The sequence below is a fragment of the Pristiophorus japonicus genome, chromosome 6, assembly GCF_044704955.1.
Source record: "Pristiophorus japonicus isolate sPriJap1 chromosome 6, sPriJap1.hap1, whole genome shotgun sequence".
NCBI classification, from domain to species: domain Eukaryota; kingdom Metazoa; phylum Chordata; class Chondrichthyes; family Pristiophoridae; genus Pristiophorus; species Pristiophorus japonicus.
Window position 1 is genome coordinate 1,560,826 of NC_091982.1, and position 15,587 is coordinate 1,576,412.

The 15,587-nt window shown below is 44.1% G+C and overlaps 1 protein-coding gene and 1 long non-coding RNA gene across 2 annotated transcripts in view; one reads left to right on the top strand and one right to left on the bottom strand.

Annotated features, from left to right (window-relative positions):
• Nucleotides 1–1,645: 1,645 nt before the first annotated feature.
• On the top strand, nt 1,646–13,246 carry LOC139265524 (uncharacterized). Its single transcript, XR_011593565.1, has 3 exons — nt 1,646–1,980; nt 2,813–2,963; nt 12,765–13,246. It is a non-coding gene; the product is annotated as an uncharacterized lncRNA (long non-coding RNA).
• Nucleotides 12,711–15,587, bottom strand: part of LOC139265523 (U3 small nucleolar RNA-associated protein 14 homolog A) — a 47,630-nt gene continuing 44,753 nt past the window's right edge. Inside the window, exon 14 of the mRNA XM_070882545.1 lies at nt 12,711–14,327. Coding sequence (XP_070738646.1) covers nt 14,067–14,327 — 261 coding nt within the window. The 3' untranslated portion in view covers nt 12,711–14,066. The remainder of the gene's footprint in view (nt 14,328–15,587) is intronic.

Consider the following 15,587-nt stretch of genomic DNA (forward strand, 5'->3'; position numbering starts at 1 on the left):
GGGTGAGGTCTGTCACCTACTGATGTTACATACTGTAGATAAGAACATATGAAATAGGAGCTGATACTATTACATGTAGTAATTCAGATCTATGACCTGCATTTTTTTAGACCAAGGTGAAGCATAATGTTTCCATTGCCTGATTTTATGAAATTGTTACCAGTTGACAGCTTGACCCGGCACTATAATAGTCTTTTTTAAACAATGCACTATAATAGCCTGTCTTTTTTAAACAGTGCATATTTTAGCCTCCATGTACTTTCGCTCCCAATTTTCTCCCTTATCTCCTGAAGGTTCGTCTGTTGCTGAGGTTCAGTTTCGTAAACTTTAACTGCCTTGTGGACCTTGACTGAAAGTCCATTCGTCTTGTATAGACCTAAACAAACAGTGAGTGAAAGCAGACTATTCCTCATCTGCTGTGTACATACCAATTCTACAGTTGAGGGTTACTGGTTAATGATCAGGAGCAGGAAACCTATCTTATTTCATCCCTTCCCTTGTCATGAGTCACTGTAACCTGCCTGGAACTCCCTGCCTAAACCTCTCTGCCTCTCTACCTCTCTCTCCTCCTTCAAGACACTCGTTAAAACCTACCTCTTTGACCAAGCTTTTGATCACCTGCGCTAATTTCTACTTATGCGGCTCGGTGTCAAATTTTTTATTTTAAAAAATCTCATAATACTCCTGTGAAGCGCCTTGAGACGTTTCAGTATGTTAAAGGTGCTATATAAATACAAGTTGTTGTTGTAACCCTCTACTGCCACTCCCGCCCCCATCAACAGATAAGGATTAAACCTCATTCAATTCTAAATAAAAAAACTTTTGTTTTTACAACAGTATGCTTTTCTTCTTCCAATTACTATCTGTGACAGGGCAGCCTTTGGTACAGTGTGCTGGGTACCAGTGTATTATGCCAGTGTGGTAGCATGTGTTCACCTCTGTGACCCCTATCAACCAAGCTCCCTGCCAGCCAGACCATCAAGAAACAGAAAAGAAAAGTAAGAGTGTGATTCGATCAATGCACCAACTAGCTGCTAGCTATTGGCAAACAGCAGGAATCAGTTTACTTGCCTACTTTCTCCACAGGAAATATCATGTGGCATAAGAGCGGCCTAAAAGTTGGATTAAATTATGGGACTAAAATTCCAGCCTCACCGGGTCCATACGAAGTGCGTATGGACCCGGCGAGGCCTCGCAAAAGCCGGATTTCGGAGCGTGATGCGCATGCACCAAAAGAACGCTTTTCTGATCTATCAAAATTTCTCTTGACAGATCCTCCGCATCCCCAGGAGAAGGACATTCGCGTGGCCGAGATTGGGCTATTTGTCCAACTCATGCCCAGCGAATCTCTTTCAAACTTTTACACCTGGTGAAAGCAGGTGCATTAGCTTACTTTTACCAGCGTAAGAGTTTTAAAACATATAAAAATTAAATTTAAAAACATATTTTTATGTTTAAAAACCCTGTCCATTAAGGTAAGTTTATTTTAAACTGTATCATTAAAACATTTTTTTTTTAATTTCTAAAACATTTAAATAACTTTAACTTCAATTAACTTTAAATATGTGAGGTGTTTTATTTATTATTTATGTTGTGTTTATTGTTTTAGGGGTTTATTCTCATTGATAATAATGGGAACTCTTTAAAAACGGAGTTCCCGTTATTAACAATGAGAATACTGCATCGTGATTGGTGGTCCAGGCCCACGTGACTCCAGCTTTTTCGCACGTACGGGGAAGTCATCGAGTGAAGGCCTCCGACCGGAATCGAAGAGGCCTCCGGGACCACCAGATACTTTCGCAAAAAATTGTTGGGTCAGAGGCATTTGTCGGAAGGAAGCCTCCAACGGGAATTTTAGTCCCAATATCATCTCTTTTAAATATATCTACATTTTTAATGTTGCATATTATAGATGAATGAGAAATGCATATATCTTACCCCAACAAGAATCAGTGTCTTCAGGACAGGAGAGGAGAAAAGGTGAAAAAGAATAGAAAATTGCTCAATTCAAAGTAGTGATTTTTTAAAAAGCAGAATGGGGGAGAAATTGGCTGACCCCTGAAAACGGGCATGGGGAGTGCAGTACACTATTAACACACGCCCGTTCATTGCATTACAGGCAGCATGTTAATTTGTGATGCATGCTGCAATACATGATTGCTGTGTGCAGCCAGCGCTCCCTGCACTGTTCATTGGCTGTACGCATCAGCAGGGGGCCTGATATCACGAGTAGCTAGTGCTACTTAAAGGCAGGCTGCCCCTCTTAAAGGGGAGGTGCATTATGGCTGCAAGAAGTGGTGAGAGTCATTTGGAAGCTTGTGCTCTGATACTTTGAGGAATAGCTGAACATGCCAGAGAGGGTGCACCAAGGTTTTCAGACACTGCACTTGAGGTCTTAGTTGAAGAGGTGGGAAGAAGGAGAGACGTCCTGTATTCGCAGGGAGACAGGAGTCCCTCCAGAAAAATGCTCAGGAGGCAGTGGAAAGAAGTAATGCAGAGATCAATGATGCTCCAAGGACATGGATGCAGTGCAGGAAGAAGTTTAGTGATCTCACACGAGTTGTCATGGTCAGTGAATTCATCTTCAAATAATATATCCTACCAACTGTACCACCAGCCTCACCCATTGCTCAATTCACTACACCCCCATTACCCACCTACCAACAATCAGTACTCAACCCTTCAATCAGCTCACCCTCATACACTTAGCACTGTTGCAAGCCTTGCACCCACAATTCAGAGCTTGTACACACTGGCAGCTATTCAACCACAAACATATTGCAAGACACTGACACTTTCCTCTTTCTTGCAGGAGAAGATGGCGCATAACGGCAGGCAGCAGGAAATAACTGGAGCGGGATAAACATGCCTGCATGTTTTAATCTCCATGGAGGAGACAGTGCTGGGAAGGGGCATCTCTGAGGCCGTGGCCACTGGCGTTGCAGAAGCGATTGATGGTGAAGGTATTTGCATATTTAATCCTCCTTCTCACATCCCACTTCTCCCTCATCCCACAATCTCTTCTGATTTAGAAGCTGCAGACGGTCTAATCTCGCACTCCTTACCTTCTCCTCACCACAACCCGACTTGTCACTTTTTCAGTTCAGATACCCAAGAACTGGAGCCTTCCCAGTCAGTGGAAGAAGAGGAATACGACAGTGAAAATGAAGAGACATGGTCAATCGATCTCACAATCACAGCCACCAGCTCAGATACTGACACTGCGTGTATTTTAGAGGCGAGGGTAGAGGCACATGGTGAGACACCGGGCACAAGTGCCAGCTCACCAGAGGGCGAGGTCGCACACGAGTTCTGCTGCGGAGGACTCAGAGGAGGACTTCGATGGGCGAGGCTACAGAAGAAGGGTGATGGGCGAACATTACCAAATGCTTGCTGCCAGAAAGCCTGCACTCTGTGTCAGGGAGTATGGAGAAGTCCTGCACCAACATTGCACAGGGCTTTTCACAGAGCTTGGAGCTCATCCTTTCCACATGGAATGGGTGGTCACCTCCATCAGCACACCTCTGGAACTCATCATGTTACAGCGCCTGAGGGCCAATGTCACAGCTTCCATTGCAGCACAAGCAACTTCCCTCAAAGGTCTGAGTGCTGCAATGGTAGCTCAGACTGCTGCCATAATTGCTGTTTACTGTTCAAAGGGGCTTCCAGGGTGTGTCACAGCAGGCTATCAATCTGTTTTCCGCCGATTGGTGGCAGTGGCTCCGTGGAACAGGAACCTGCTGTCGTCTCTCAGGATGATAGCATTCGTGCTTCCACCCCTGCCACTCCACCAGTGCCCAGTCAACCAGCCAGCCTAAACTGCTGCATCCCAGACCAAAATGCTGCAGACTGAAGCTGGGCCTTCTTCGCAAAGAGCTGCTGAAGGTCACCCTCCAAGGCTATCTGCAGTGTCCTCAATTACAGGTGTGCAGCCTTCCACTGCTCATGCTGCAGCCTCTGTGGAAACACTTCATAGGAGCACTAGGAGGGGCAAAGGCAATGGAATGCACTAAGGGAATGCACAAGAGTGATTACATTATTTTTGTATGCATTGACTTTATAAATTTGAATTGCACTGTGCATTTTCTGTTGGTTTTTATTTTTGTGTTGTCGGGAAGAGGATGATTTGATGGTCAGAGATAGAGTAAAGGTAAGCAGCATGGGACTGTTGGTGAATGGGGAGGTGTGGTTAACATTATTGGTATCGCGCATTAATTATTTCATCATGTCGAGCCCGAGTAGAAAGGAGCTATCTCTGGTGTAGCCTCCCTTCCTCTTCCTGTTCCCCGCCTTCCTCCTCCTCATGCTCCTATTCCTTAGTTTCTCCCCTGATAGATGGTGGCAAGGGCTGTTCCACTATAATGGCCAGGTTGTGGAGCATGCAGCATACTTTCACAAATTTTGATAGCTTCTCAGCTGAGTACTGCAGGGTTCCTGCAGAGCAGTGCAGGCAGCAGAAGCATTGCTTGAGGATGCTGATGGTGTGCTCTACACACCTTGTGGCAGTGTGGCTCTCATTGTATGCCTGCTGTGCACGTGTGCATGGGTTCTGGACCAGCATCATGAGCCATGTCATCAGTGAATAACCCTTGTCGCCCAATAGATGCAGAATGAAGGAATTGTGACTGATGCCAGGATAATGAGCATTTGCCTGTCTGATAACATAAGAGCATAAGAACATAAGAATTAGGAACAGGAGTACGCCATCTAGCCCCTCGAGCCTGCTCCGCCATTCAACAAGATCATGGCTGATCTGGCCGTGGACTCAGCTCCACTTACCCGCCCGCTCCCCATAACCCTTAATTACCTTATTGGTTAAAAATCTATCTATCTGTGACTTGAATACATTCAATGAGCTAGCCTCAACTGCTTCCTTGGGCAGAGAATTCCACAGATTCACAACCCTCTGGGAGAAGAAATTCCCTCTCAACTCGGTTTTAAATTGGCTCCTCCATATTTTGAGGCTGTGCCCCCTAGTTCTAGTCTCCCCGACCAGTGGAAACAACCTCTCTGCCTCTATCTTGTCTATCCCTTTTATTATTTTAAATGTTTCTATATGATTACCCCTCATCCTTCTGAACTCCAACGATTAAAGCTACCCAGTCTACTCAATCTATCATCATAAGGTAACCCCCTCATCTCCGGAATCAGCCTAGTGAACCATCTCTGTACTCCCTCCAAAGCTAGTATATCCTTCCTTAAGTAAGGTGACCAAAACTGCACGCAGTACTCCAGGTGCGGCCTCACCAATACCCTATACAGTTGCAGCAGGACCTTCCTGCTTTTGTACTCCATCCCTCTCGCAATGAAGGCCAACATTCCATTCGCCTTCCTGATTACCTGCTGCACCTGGGATTCATGCACAAGGACCCCCAGGTCCCTCTGCACCGCAGCATGTTGTAATTTCTCCCCATTCAAATAATATTCCCTTTTACTGTTTTTTTTTCCAAGGTGGATGACCTCACACTTTCCGACATTGTATTCCATCTGCCAAACCTTAGCCCATTCGCTTAACCTATCTAAATCTCTTTGCAGCCTCTTTGTGTCCTCTACACAACCCGCTTTCCCACTAATCTTTGTGTCATCTGCAAATGTTGTTACACTACACTCTGTCCCCTCTTCCAGGTCATCTATGTATATTGTAAACAGTTGTGGTCCCAGCACCGATCCCTGTGGCACACCACTAACCACCGATTTCCAACCCGAAAAGGACCCATTTATCCCGACTCTCTGCTTTCTGTTAGCCAACCAATTCTCTATCCATGCTAATACATTTCCTCTGACTCCGCGTACCTTTATCTTCTGCAGTAACCTTTTGTGTGGCACCTTTTTGAATGGCTTTTGGAAATCTAAATACACCACATCCATCGGTACACCTCCATCCACCATACTCGTTATATCCTCAAAGAATTCCTGTAAATTAGTTAAACATGATTTCCCCTTCATGAATCCATGTTGCATCTGCTTGATTGCATTATTCCTATCTAGATGTCCCACTATTTCTTCCTTAATGATAGCTTCAAGCATTTTCCCCACTACAGATGTTAAACTAACTGGCCTATAGTTACCTGCCTTTTGTGTGCCCCCTTTTTAAACAGAGGCGTTACATTAGCTGCTTTCCAATCCGCTGGTACCTCCCCAGAGTCCAGAGAATTTTGGTAGATTATAACGAATGCATCTGCTATAACTTCCGCCATCTCTTTTAATACCCTGGGATGCATTTCATCAGGACCAGGGGACTTGTCTACCTTCAGTCCCATTAGCCTGTCCAGCACTACCCCCCTAGTGATAGTGATTGTCTCAAGATCCTCCCTTCCCACATTCCTGTGACCAGCAATTTTTGGCATGGTTTTTGTGTCTTCCACTGTGAAGACCGAAGCAAAATAATTGTTTAAGGTCTCGGCCATTTCCACATTTCCCATTATTAAATCCCCCTTCTCATCTTCTAAGGGACCAACATTTACTTTAGTCACTCTTTTCCATTTTATATATCTGTAAAAGCTTTTACTATCCGTTTTTATGTTTTGCACAAGTTTACTTTCATAATCTATCTTTCCTTTCTTTATTGCTTTCTTAGACATTCTTTGCTGTCATTTAAAATTTTCCCAATCTTCTAGTTTCCCACTAACCTTGGCCACCTTATACGCATTGGTTTTTGATTTGATACTCTCCTTTATTTCCTTGGTTATCCACGGCTGGTTATCCCTTCTCTTACCGCCCTTCTTGGTCACACACCAGCTGCACATTGAGGGAGTGAAATCCCTTTTGCTTCATGAAAATGTCAAAGTTCACATGAGGTGCACGCAAGACAATGTGTATGCAGTCAATGGCATCCTGCTCCAAGGGGAAGCCTGCAATCTGTGCAAACTCTTTTGCTCTTGAAAGTCCTAGGGGTAACATTTGCTAATGCAGTTCGGGAGTGTTTATACTAATATGGCAGGGGGATGGGAACCTATGCAGCGAGACAGGGCGAAGTAATATTTGATTTTTCACTCTCGAGTACAGAAAACGATTGTTCTCCGCTACAAGGTTTTGTCTCCACAAAAATAGGTATGTACATGTTTGGCCAACAAAATATTTTTCTCCGTCTTGTTTTTGCTCCCTTGCTGTCTATTCTATTAAGCCTATTTGGGAGGCCTTATATTTTTTTCCTACATTTATTTGGTGGGCCTATGTTCTTTGGTGGGCCTGGAGCTGCAGCTCCTGATCCTTTGTGACTGTGAAAAAGGTAAACTATCCCCCCTCGTCCTCCTGGACCTGTCTGCAGCCTTTGACACAGTTGGCCACTCTATCCTCCTCCATCATCCAGCTGGGTGGGACTGCACTCGCCTGGTTCCATTCTTATCTATCGAATCGTATCCAGAAATTCACCTGCAGTGGCTTCTCTTCCACATCGGTACCTCTGGTGTCCCCCAAGATCTGTCCTTAGCCCCCTCCTATTTCTCATCTATGTGCTGCCCCTTCACAACATCATCCAAAAACACAGTGTCCGTTTCCACGTGTACGCTGACGACACCCAGCTCTACCTCACACCCACTTCTCTCGACCCCTCCACGGTCTCTAAATTGTTGGACTTCTTGTCCCACATCTAGTTCTGGATGAGCCAAATTTTTCTCCAATTAAATATTGGGAAGACCAAAGCCATTGTTTTTGGTCCACGCCACAAACTTTGTTCCATCTCACTCCCTAACATCTGTCTGAGGCAGAACCATATTGTTCGCAACCTTGGTGTCATATTTGACCCTGAAATGAGCTTCTGACCATATATCTGCGGCATAACTAAGATCGTCTATTTCCACCTCCGTAACATCATCTGTCTCCACTCCTGCCTCAGCTCATCTGCTGCTAAAGCCCTCATCCATGCCGTTGTTACCTCTATTCCAATGAACTCCTGGCTGGCCTCCCACGTTCTAACCTACATAAACTTGAAGTCATCCAAAACTCGGCTGCACGTGTCCTAACTCGCGCCAAGTCCCGTTCATCCATCACCCCTGTGCTCGCTGACCTACATTGGCTCCTGGTTAAGCCACGTCTCAATTTCAAAATTCTCATCCTTGTTTTCAAATCCCTCTATGGCTTTGCCCTTTCCTATCTCTGTAATCTCCTCCAGCCTCACAACCCCCCCGAGATATCTGTGCTCCTCAAATTCTGCCCTCTTGGGCATCCCTGATTATAATTGCTCCACCATCGGTGGCCATATCATCTGTTGTCTCGGCCCTAAGCTCTGGAATTCCCTCCCTAAACCTTTCTGCTTCTCTACCTCTCCTTCTTTAAGACCCTCCTTAAAAATACCTCTTTGACCAAACTTCTGGTCATCTGCCCTAATTTATCCTTATGTGCCAAATATTTGTCATAATCCTGTGTTAAGTGCCTTGGGATGTTTTACTATGTTAAAGTCACTATATAAATACAAGTTGTTGTTGTTGGCTCCACCTGCTTGCCTCTGGTAAGACGGAATGAGATGAAGCTGCCTCTCTGTGTCCAGAGTGCCTCAGTGGCGTCCCTTATGCAGCAGTATTGCAAACTGCGAGAGGTTGCTTATATCTCCAGCAGCAGCCTGGAAGGAGCCACAGTAACCTTGACAGCCACAGGCAAGGCGGTCCTTGCCCTGCTTTGAGATTGCAGTTGTGGCTGCAGTAGTTGCCGGATTCCAGTCACAACCTCTTTAGTGAAGGGAAGGTGTCTCAAGCATTGGGTGTTGTTGATGTCGAGGTAAGAGAATTGCTCTCCTGCTGAGAGTCCTTCTCCCCCTCCTCCCTCTTCTAGCAGTTTGTCATGGTCTGTGTGTCCTCTCTTCATCCTTCCAGTCATGGTCAATCCTACTAGGCCATCCATGTCTGGAAGCAGGGTGGGGGGGGTCCTTCATGTTTTTTACTGTCGTGTTCAGCTGTGCATGGTGTCGGCTGGAGTGTGGCATTCAAAAATGGCAGCACTTGCATCACTGAATGATGTTATAATCTGTAGGCGGTTGTTAGGAGGGCGTACACAAACCTCTTCACCAAGGTGGTGTCCTGCTCACTTCACGGCGGAGCATCAGGGTGCCATTTTCGAGTGTTAGGAGGTCACTTAGCATCTAAAAAACGCTACAGAGCCTAAGTTCTCCCCCCATTATAATTTTGACTGGAACACAAACAATAGATGCAGGCCACAAAATGTTAATGTGAGTGTAATGCTGGTGATTGAAGAAACTCCATTACTCTCACTGCGAATCTATCGGCTGGCTAGCAAATTTCTACCGATTTATGCCCAGGGACCAGATATGATGTTATGCAAGTACAGATATACCTGCATCTACTGTGGAACCTCATTACTGCTTTGATCTAAAATGATCAGGACTAGTTTCATTCACACTTTATAGGTCAGAGCCAGTCAAATCAGAACAATTTCATTCTGGTTTGGGAGGGTAGAGATTATGACCTTGGGAATACATGAACTAGATTTACATCAATTCACAGTTTGTGTACTGTACTTTATAACTGCAGGAAGCTCTGAATTTGGAACCGATCTACTGTGTGAAAAAGGATTCCGGCATGGTGCTTATAACATGTACAGCTGTGAGCAGGGAAATGAAGGGCCAAAAAATGCCAATTTTCTGCTTCTTACCAGCTGTAGAAATATTCTCTGTACTCTTAATGCCATAAAATTGTTCAAAATCATAAAACATTTCTTGGTTTCTAACATTCATCAAATAAACCGTAAGATTGTAATCAGTACTGGTTTTGTGTTCATAATCTTTCAGTAGTTCATGGGGTAACAGATTACGGGAGTGAAATTCAATTGGCATTCCGTTTAACACCTTGCCAGATTTTCTTTGCTGATTCACTATCACTCGCTTACCTTACATAAAGTCAAATTTCACCCTCTATATATTGCAACTGGGGATTGTAATGAAATCAGTAGCCACCATGTTTAATTAAGTTGCTTTGTATAGCAGTGCAGAGATGTTCCAATGTTTTGTGAAATATGACTGTACCTGCGATTTCTGATGTTATGCTGTCTTGGGGAGGCACCTTACGAAGGCCAAGCACCTAACTACACTAACTTGCCAATGTCCTGCAGAGAAGCTACAGACAGCAGATGGAAAATGTCATACAGGTGCAGCAAGTGATCAGGAAGGCCAATGGAATCTTGGCCTTTATTGCAAAGGGGATGGAGTATAAAAGCAGGGAAGTCTTTCTACAGCTATATAAGGTATTGGTGAGGCCACACCTGGAATACTGCGTACAGTGTTGGTTTCCCTATTTACAAAAGGATGTACTTGCTTTGGAGGGAGTTCTGAGAAGGATCACGAGGTTGATTCCGAAGATGAGGGGGTTGACTTATGAGGAAAGGTTGAGTAAGTTGAGCCTCATTGGAATTCAGAAGAATGAGAGGTGATCTTATCAAAACGTATAAGATTATGAGGGGGCTTGACAAGGTGGATGCAGAGAGGATGTTTCCACTGGTGGGGGAGACTAGAACTAGGGGGCATGATCTTGGAATAAGGGGCCGCCCATTTAAAACTGAGATGAGGAGGAATTTCTTCTCTGAGGGTTGTAAATCTGTGGAATTTGCTGCCTCAGAGAGCTGTGGAAGCTGGGACATTGATTACATTTAAGACAGAGGTAGACAGTTTCTTAACCGATTAAGGGAATAAAGGGTTATGGGGAGCGGGTAGGGAAGTGATCGGATCAACCAAGATAGTATAAAATGGCGGAGCAGGCTCGAGGGGCCGTATGGCCTACTCCTGGTCCTATTTCTTATATTGCTGCAATAGATCCGACCCCGGAGCTGCTGCCAACAGCATCAATAAATTTCATTACATTTTTTACATTATTCCCATGTCATGTGTTTGATTCATCCTGCATCATTTGGGTCAGTGACTATTGCCAGCTACTAGGGCTTTTGGGTTAGCTTTTGAAAAGCAACAGACTTGGACTGGGATGGGGCATGAACATGGACTGGGGGGGGTCAGGAACTTGGGTGGGAGGTAGTCAAGAACTTGGGCTGGAGGGAGGGGGTTGGTCAGGAACTCAGGCTGGGAGATGGGGCAGGAACTTGGGTGGGGAAGGGGGAGCTCACTCCTATCTGGAGTTAACAGTCAGAATGGCTTAAATTACACTTTGCAAAGTCACCGAGAACTTGGGCTGTGCAGTCCTAATTACACATTCCAGAGAAACTTCTGGGTGTGTTTTATCCTCCAAGGGCACCAATCAGCAATCAGGTCTTGTGATCAAGGGGACCCAATCAGAGCATTTTTCTGTTGCAAAGAAGCAAGTCTGTAACTGTCTGTGGACGGGTTTCACGCAATTCACCAAGTGGCTTTATACCTACATCCTGGATCCAGACCATACCCCACCCTCCCCCCAAATGATGATGATATGGCCATGATCCTCTGGTGGCTGATCCTGACCCCCTCTCCCGCTATATACCCTCCCGATCCTGCCCTGCTGATCCTTCCCCCCCCCCGCCAATTGCCAAACCCCCTCCCACGATCCCTTCCCCAGACTGGCCCCCTGTTTCTGAGGCCTACCCACTTAGCCGCTCAATCTGGCTAGCTGCTGATGTGAAAGCCGAGGTCTCGCTTTCACATCAGGCCCTGCCATTACAGTTAGTACGACCTGCGGGAAACCCGGCCTTCCAGCTTTCCCACCCGCCTCGGAGGCATCCCACCCCACCCATCAGAAAATTCCGCCAGTCCGAATCAGAGCTCTCTCAGCAGGTGCAGGATAGCAAGTCCAATGGCTGCAGTCTGAAAAGGTGGGACTCGATTTAAGATGCAAGTCCATTCAGATGTGCTGCGGCACTCCCAATTACAATTTTTTTTTTTTAATTCAGTCCACGAGTAATGTGACAGGAGACAGATCAACTATTTATGGATTAACGATTACCAATTTCAAAATTAATCTGAGCTGAGATAATTTTATTTTATTTTCCTCCCCTACATTGAGGTGTGTAATTCCATCGTTTCCGTAATGTTTACATGTATGAACTTGGACAATGAGTGTTGGCAGACTATTCAAACATGGGGGAACGTAACAACCAAGTTTAATCCAGGGATGCTGAGGACTACTGCATCATAGCTTACTTCACAGATCAGGGATCAGCACAGGCCAAGGATTGAATTTGGAATTTTTTTACTCACTGGTGAAATATTGTAACCATCAGGGAAGACCAGATTATTTTTTCATAAGTTTGGTATTTGAAGATTATAAACGCAATATAAAATTAGTATTTCAAACCTGTTTCCCAGAGCCTCACATTTTAATATTTGATATAAGTTTTGAGACGGTTGTTAAGGAGGACAGGGCGATGGTGAAGGGGAAGTTCAGAGGTTGGGGTCAAGGTGCCTGAAGCCACACATGATGATGGATCAAGAGACTGGAGTCAGAGGAATAGTAAAGTTCAGGAGGAGCTGTAACTCTGAAGGGGATTATTTTGGGAATGACAAGTTAAGCCACAGAGGATTTAAACACAAGGATGAGAATTTTCAATCTGAGGCATTGGAGGTACTAGTCAGTAACCATTGCTATGAAGCCTGCTGACCCTCAATGTCTATGCTCATGCATGAAGAACGTCACTTCGGTGAGAAGCCAGAGAGCAGATGGGTCCTGTTGCACTATGATGACCCAGTAGACTAATAGCCAGCTGACACTTTGTCTAGGTTCAAACATCTAGAATGGGCACTTTGGCTGATTCCCATACCTGCCGAAATAAAAATAACCATCATGTATATGTAAACTGATTTTAGCTTTTAATCTGATCACAAACTTTTTATATTACAGATGCATGCCCCAGGGCTGTTCATCAGTCAGGAAAAGAGACACATTGGACTAATTATTTAAGTTATACATACATGGTGCAATAATGTATATAGTCCTGTAGGAGGAGCTGCTGCCACAGAGAAAAGAAATCACAGTTTGACTTTATTACAAAACCAATAGAGGGCTCCACAAGTGCTCGCCTCTGACTGCTATGTTTAACAAATGTCTTTCACATGATTGGCTTACACCAGCAATATTATTTTGTTTATGTAATTCAGGTGTTTACTCTTGCAATGTCTAGTCATATAAAAAGATAGCACACCATTTTGCAACACATATTTTAATTACTTAATCCCACTGGGAGCAGAGTCTGATTTACCCAATTCAATTTATTTGATTAATTGAACTGGAGTATTGTACTAATGATTTCCTTCCCCTCCTTCTCCTGAAGTCACCTATTCATACGGAGGTAGTTTCACAGGTCCCAGTTACATTCCAGTACTTTGTCCCAGTAGCCATTCTTCACATGTAAGCAGACAGTGGGTGTTGGCAGGCTATTAAAACACAGGGGGGGGGGGGGGGGGGAGAATCTGTTGAGCCCCACCCTGTCCTCCCCTAATTCCCAGAGGAAATGCAAGTATGTGACCAGGATTGGGCTCGACTCTCAGTTGAAAAGCTGCCAGCACTTACTGCTAGAGATCTCACATTACTAAAGGCTACCTAAGTAAGGTGCATCACCTGTGGAATGATATCCCAGTAAGGAATCAATGATTTCAGGAAACATTAAAAAGCAAACCTCTCCATCTCTACTCTTGTATGGTGGTATCTACACATTGTAACATAGCAGTTTTAGTTCAGGAATATTGCTCCTTTTAGTACCCAAATCTTCTATCTTACAATTCTCCCAATCGATCAGGCAGGCCTTGCCCTTGACTGGAGCAGTGTCAGTAGGTTCACCTACAATAGTAGGGGCCACCACAAATGAGTTGCAATCCTCCAACATGACTTGTAACGTATAAACTATCTGTAAAGCATCCTGCAAGACAAAAGCCAACCTTATGATGACATGTGACAACACAGTTTCTATCTCTTTACCCATCCCACAAAATGTGAAAGATAGTCACAGGGACCTCAGCACATAGTGCCACGGCCAAGAATGGACAATATCCAGGTCTGGCTGGCAGATTTAAGCAGCTAACAAACCGGGACCTTGATTAACCTACAACCTGCATGACAAAAATCCACCATTACACAAGCAGGTTAAGGATCTGAACATCCCAGAAGCTAGTAGCTTTGCAGTGTAAGCAACAATGCTTTTTGATATCAGTGAGATAGTTTCTTCTGTTGTATTTTTCTAGATCTTTTACGAGGATTCCTTTCCATTTTTGGCTTCACATATTTGTTCTTATGCTGAAACATATCCTCCTCAGAGATTGGTTCAATTATTGCCCCCAACTTTGTCACAATTTTTGGCATAGTCAATTTCTGCGTTGCTCTCTCGGTATTCCATGTATTCCCAATGGGGGCACAGATGCTCTTCTCAAACTGATTCCGATGGGAAAATGGGAAAGGTAGTTCATTTACCTGCATCAAAACAAATAATTCAGTGCTTAGTACCCAGACATACAATTCAGAATTCATACACTAGTGGCAAAGTGATAGTGAGTTCCTGTTAAGTAAATAATTGATAGACAAAGGATTTAACCAAATAGAATTTAGCATGGAAATATTGCATGCATTTTTATTAAGGTAACTGTGACAGCTCAGATGGTAGTTGAACTGCCCAGTATGGAATATAGCCGTACAGATCAGAAATGCCCCAAGTTTAACCTCCATTAAATGCTAAGTTAGTAGATCGTACCCAGAGTGGTGGGAGGGGTGCTACACTTGAACTCTGCATCCATAGGCTAGGGGAAATGAAAAAATCCAGCAATCCCACTCCTCCAGTAACCTGTACTGGAAAGCAAGCATATATCGATGTCAGGAACTGCATGATGCCCTCCAGACTTGAATAGCCTGCCAACATTCATTGGCTAGGCTAACACATGAAGAATGCTCATTCGGGTGAGGTACCCGAGGATGGACTGTAATGGGAGTCACTGGACGCAGTTATTCAGGGATGATTCATTATTATTTCAGAGTAATAAGAGTGCACTTCGAAGGGCAGGGGAGTAGAGAGATATAAATGCTCAATGCATTTAGTTTAAAAGTATGTTGTAAACATCTGGATTTTCCTTGTCCACTTTCCATCATTTAATTACCATCCCCAAGTGGGAGTGAGGAATCAGTGACAACACTCTTGTGAAGGTGACAGCTTATTGCAGCTTAGTAATCACAATAATCCTGCACCACAAGCTCCGTTTCAGAGTATGGAGATGGTGCAGAGAACTAACAGTGACTTTGAGAACTGAAGTGAAATAAATAGCCATAAGAGGGTTCTCTCAAGCTTAATTTGCTACATTTTATTGTAAAATATAATTTCTTTTTTTGCAGTACAATACAGAATATGTCTGTAAATAAAATTTTAAAAATCTAGGTGAGAAAGGATTCTGAAAGAGAACCCACAGTTCAATCTATTCAAATTCAGAGCTATAGAATTTGACAGCACATTCAATGCATCACGCCTGTGCTGGTCCACTTAGCCCCAAACCCCTGCTCTTTTTCCCATACCTTTGTATTTTTTCATTTTTCAATTATTTATTTGCTTCCCTTTTAAAAGATTTTGCAGATTCTGCTTCTACTACTGTTTTGTTGGGGCAGTACATGTCCATATTTATTTATGGCAAATTGTGTTTCACAAAGAACATAGACGCTGGTAAATGGAACATTTTTCTAGTTTTGGAA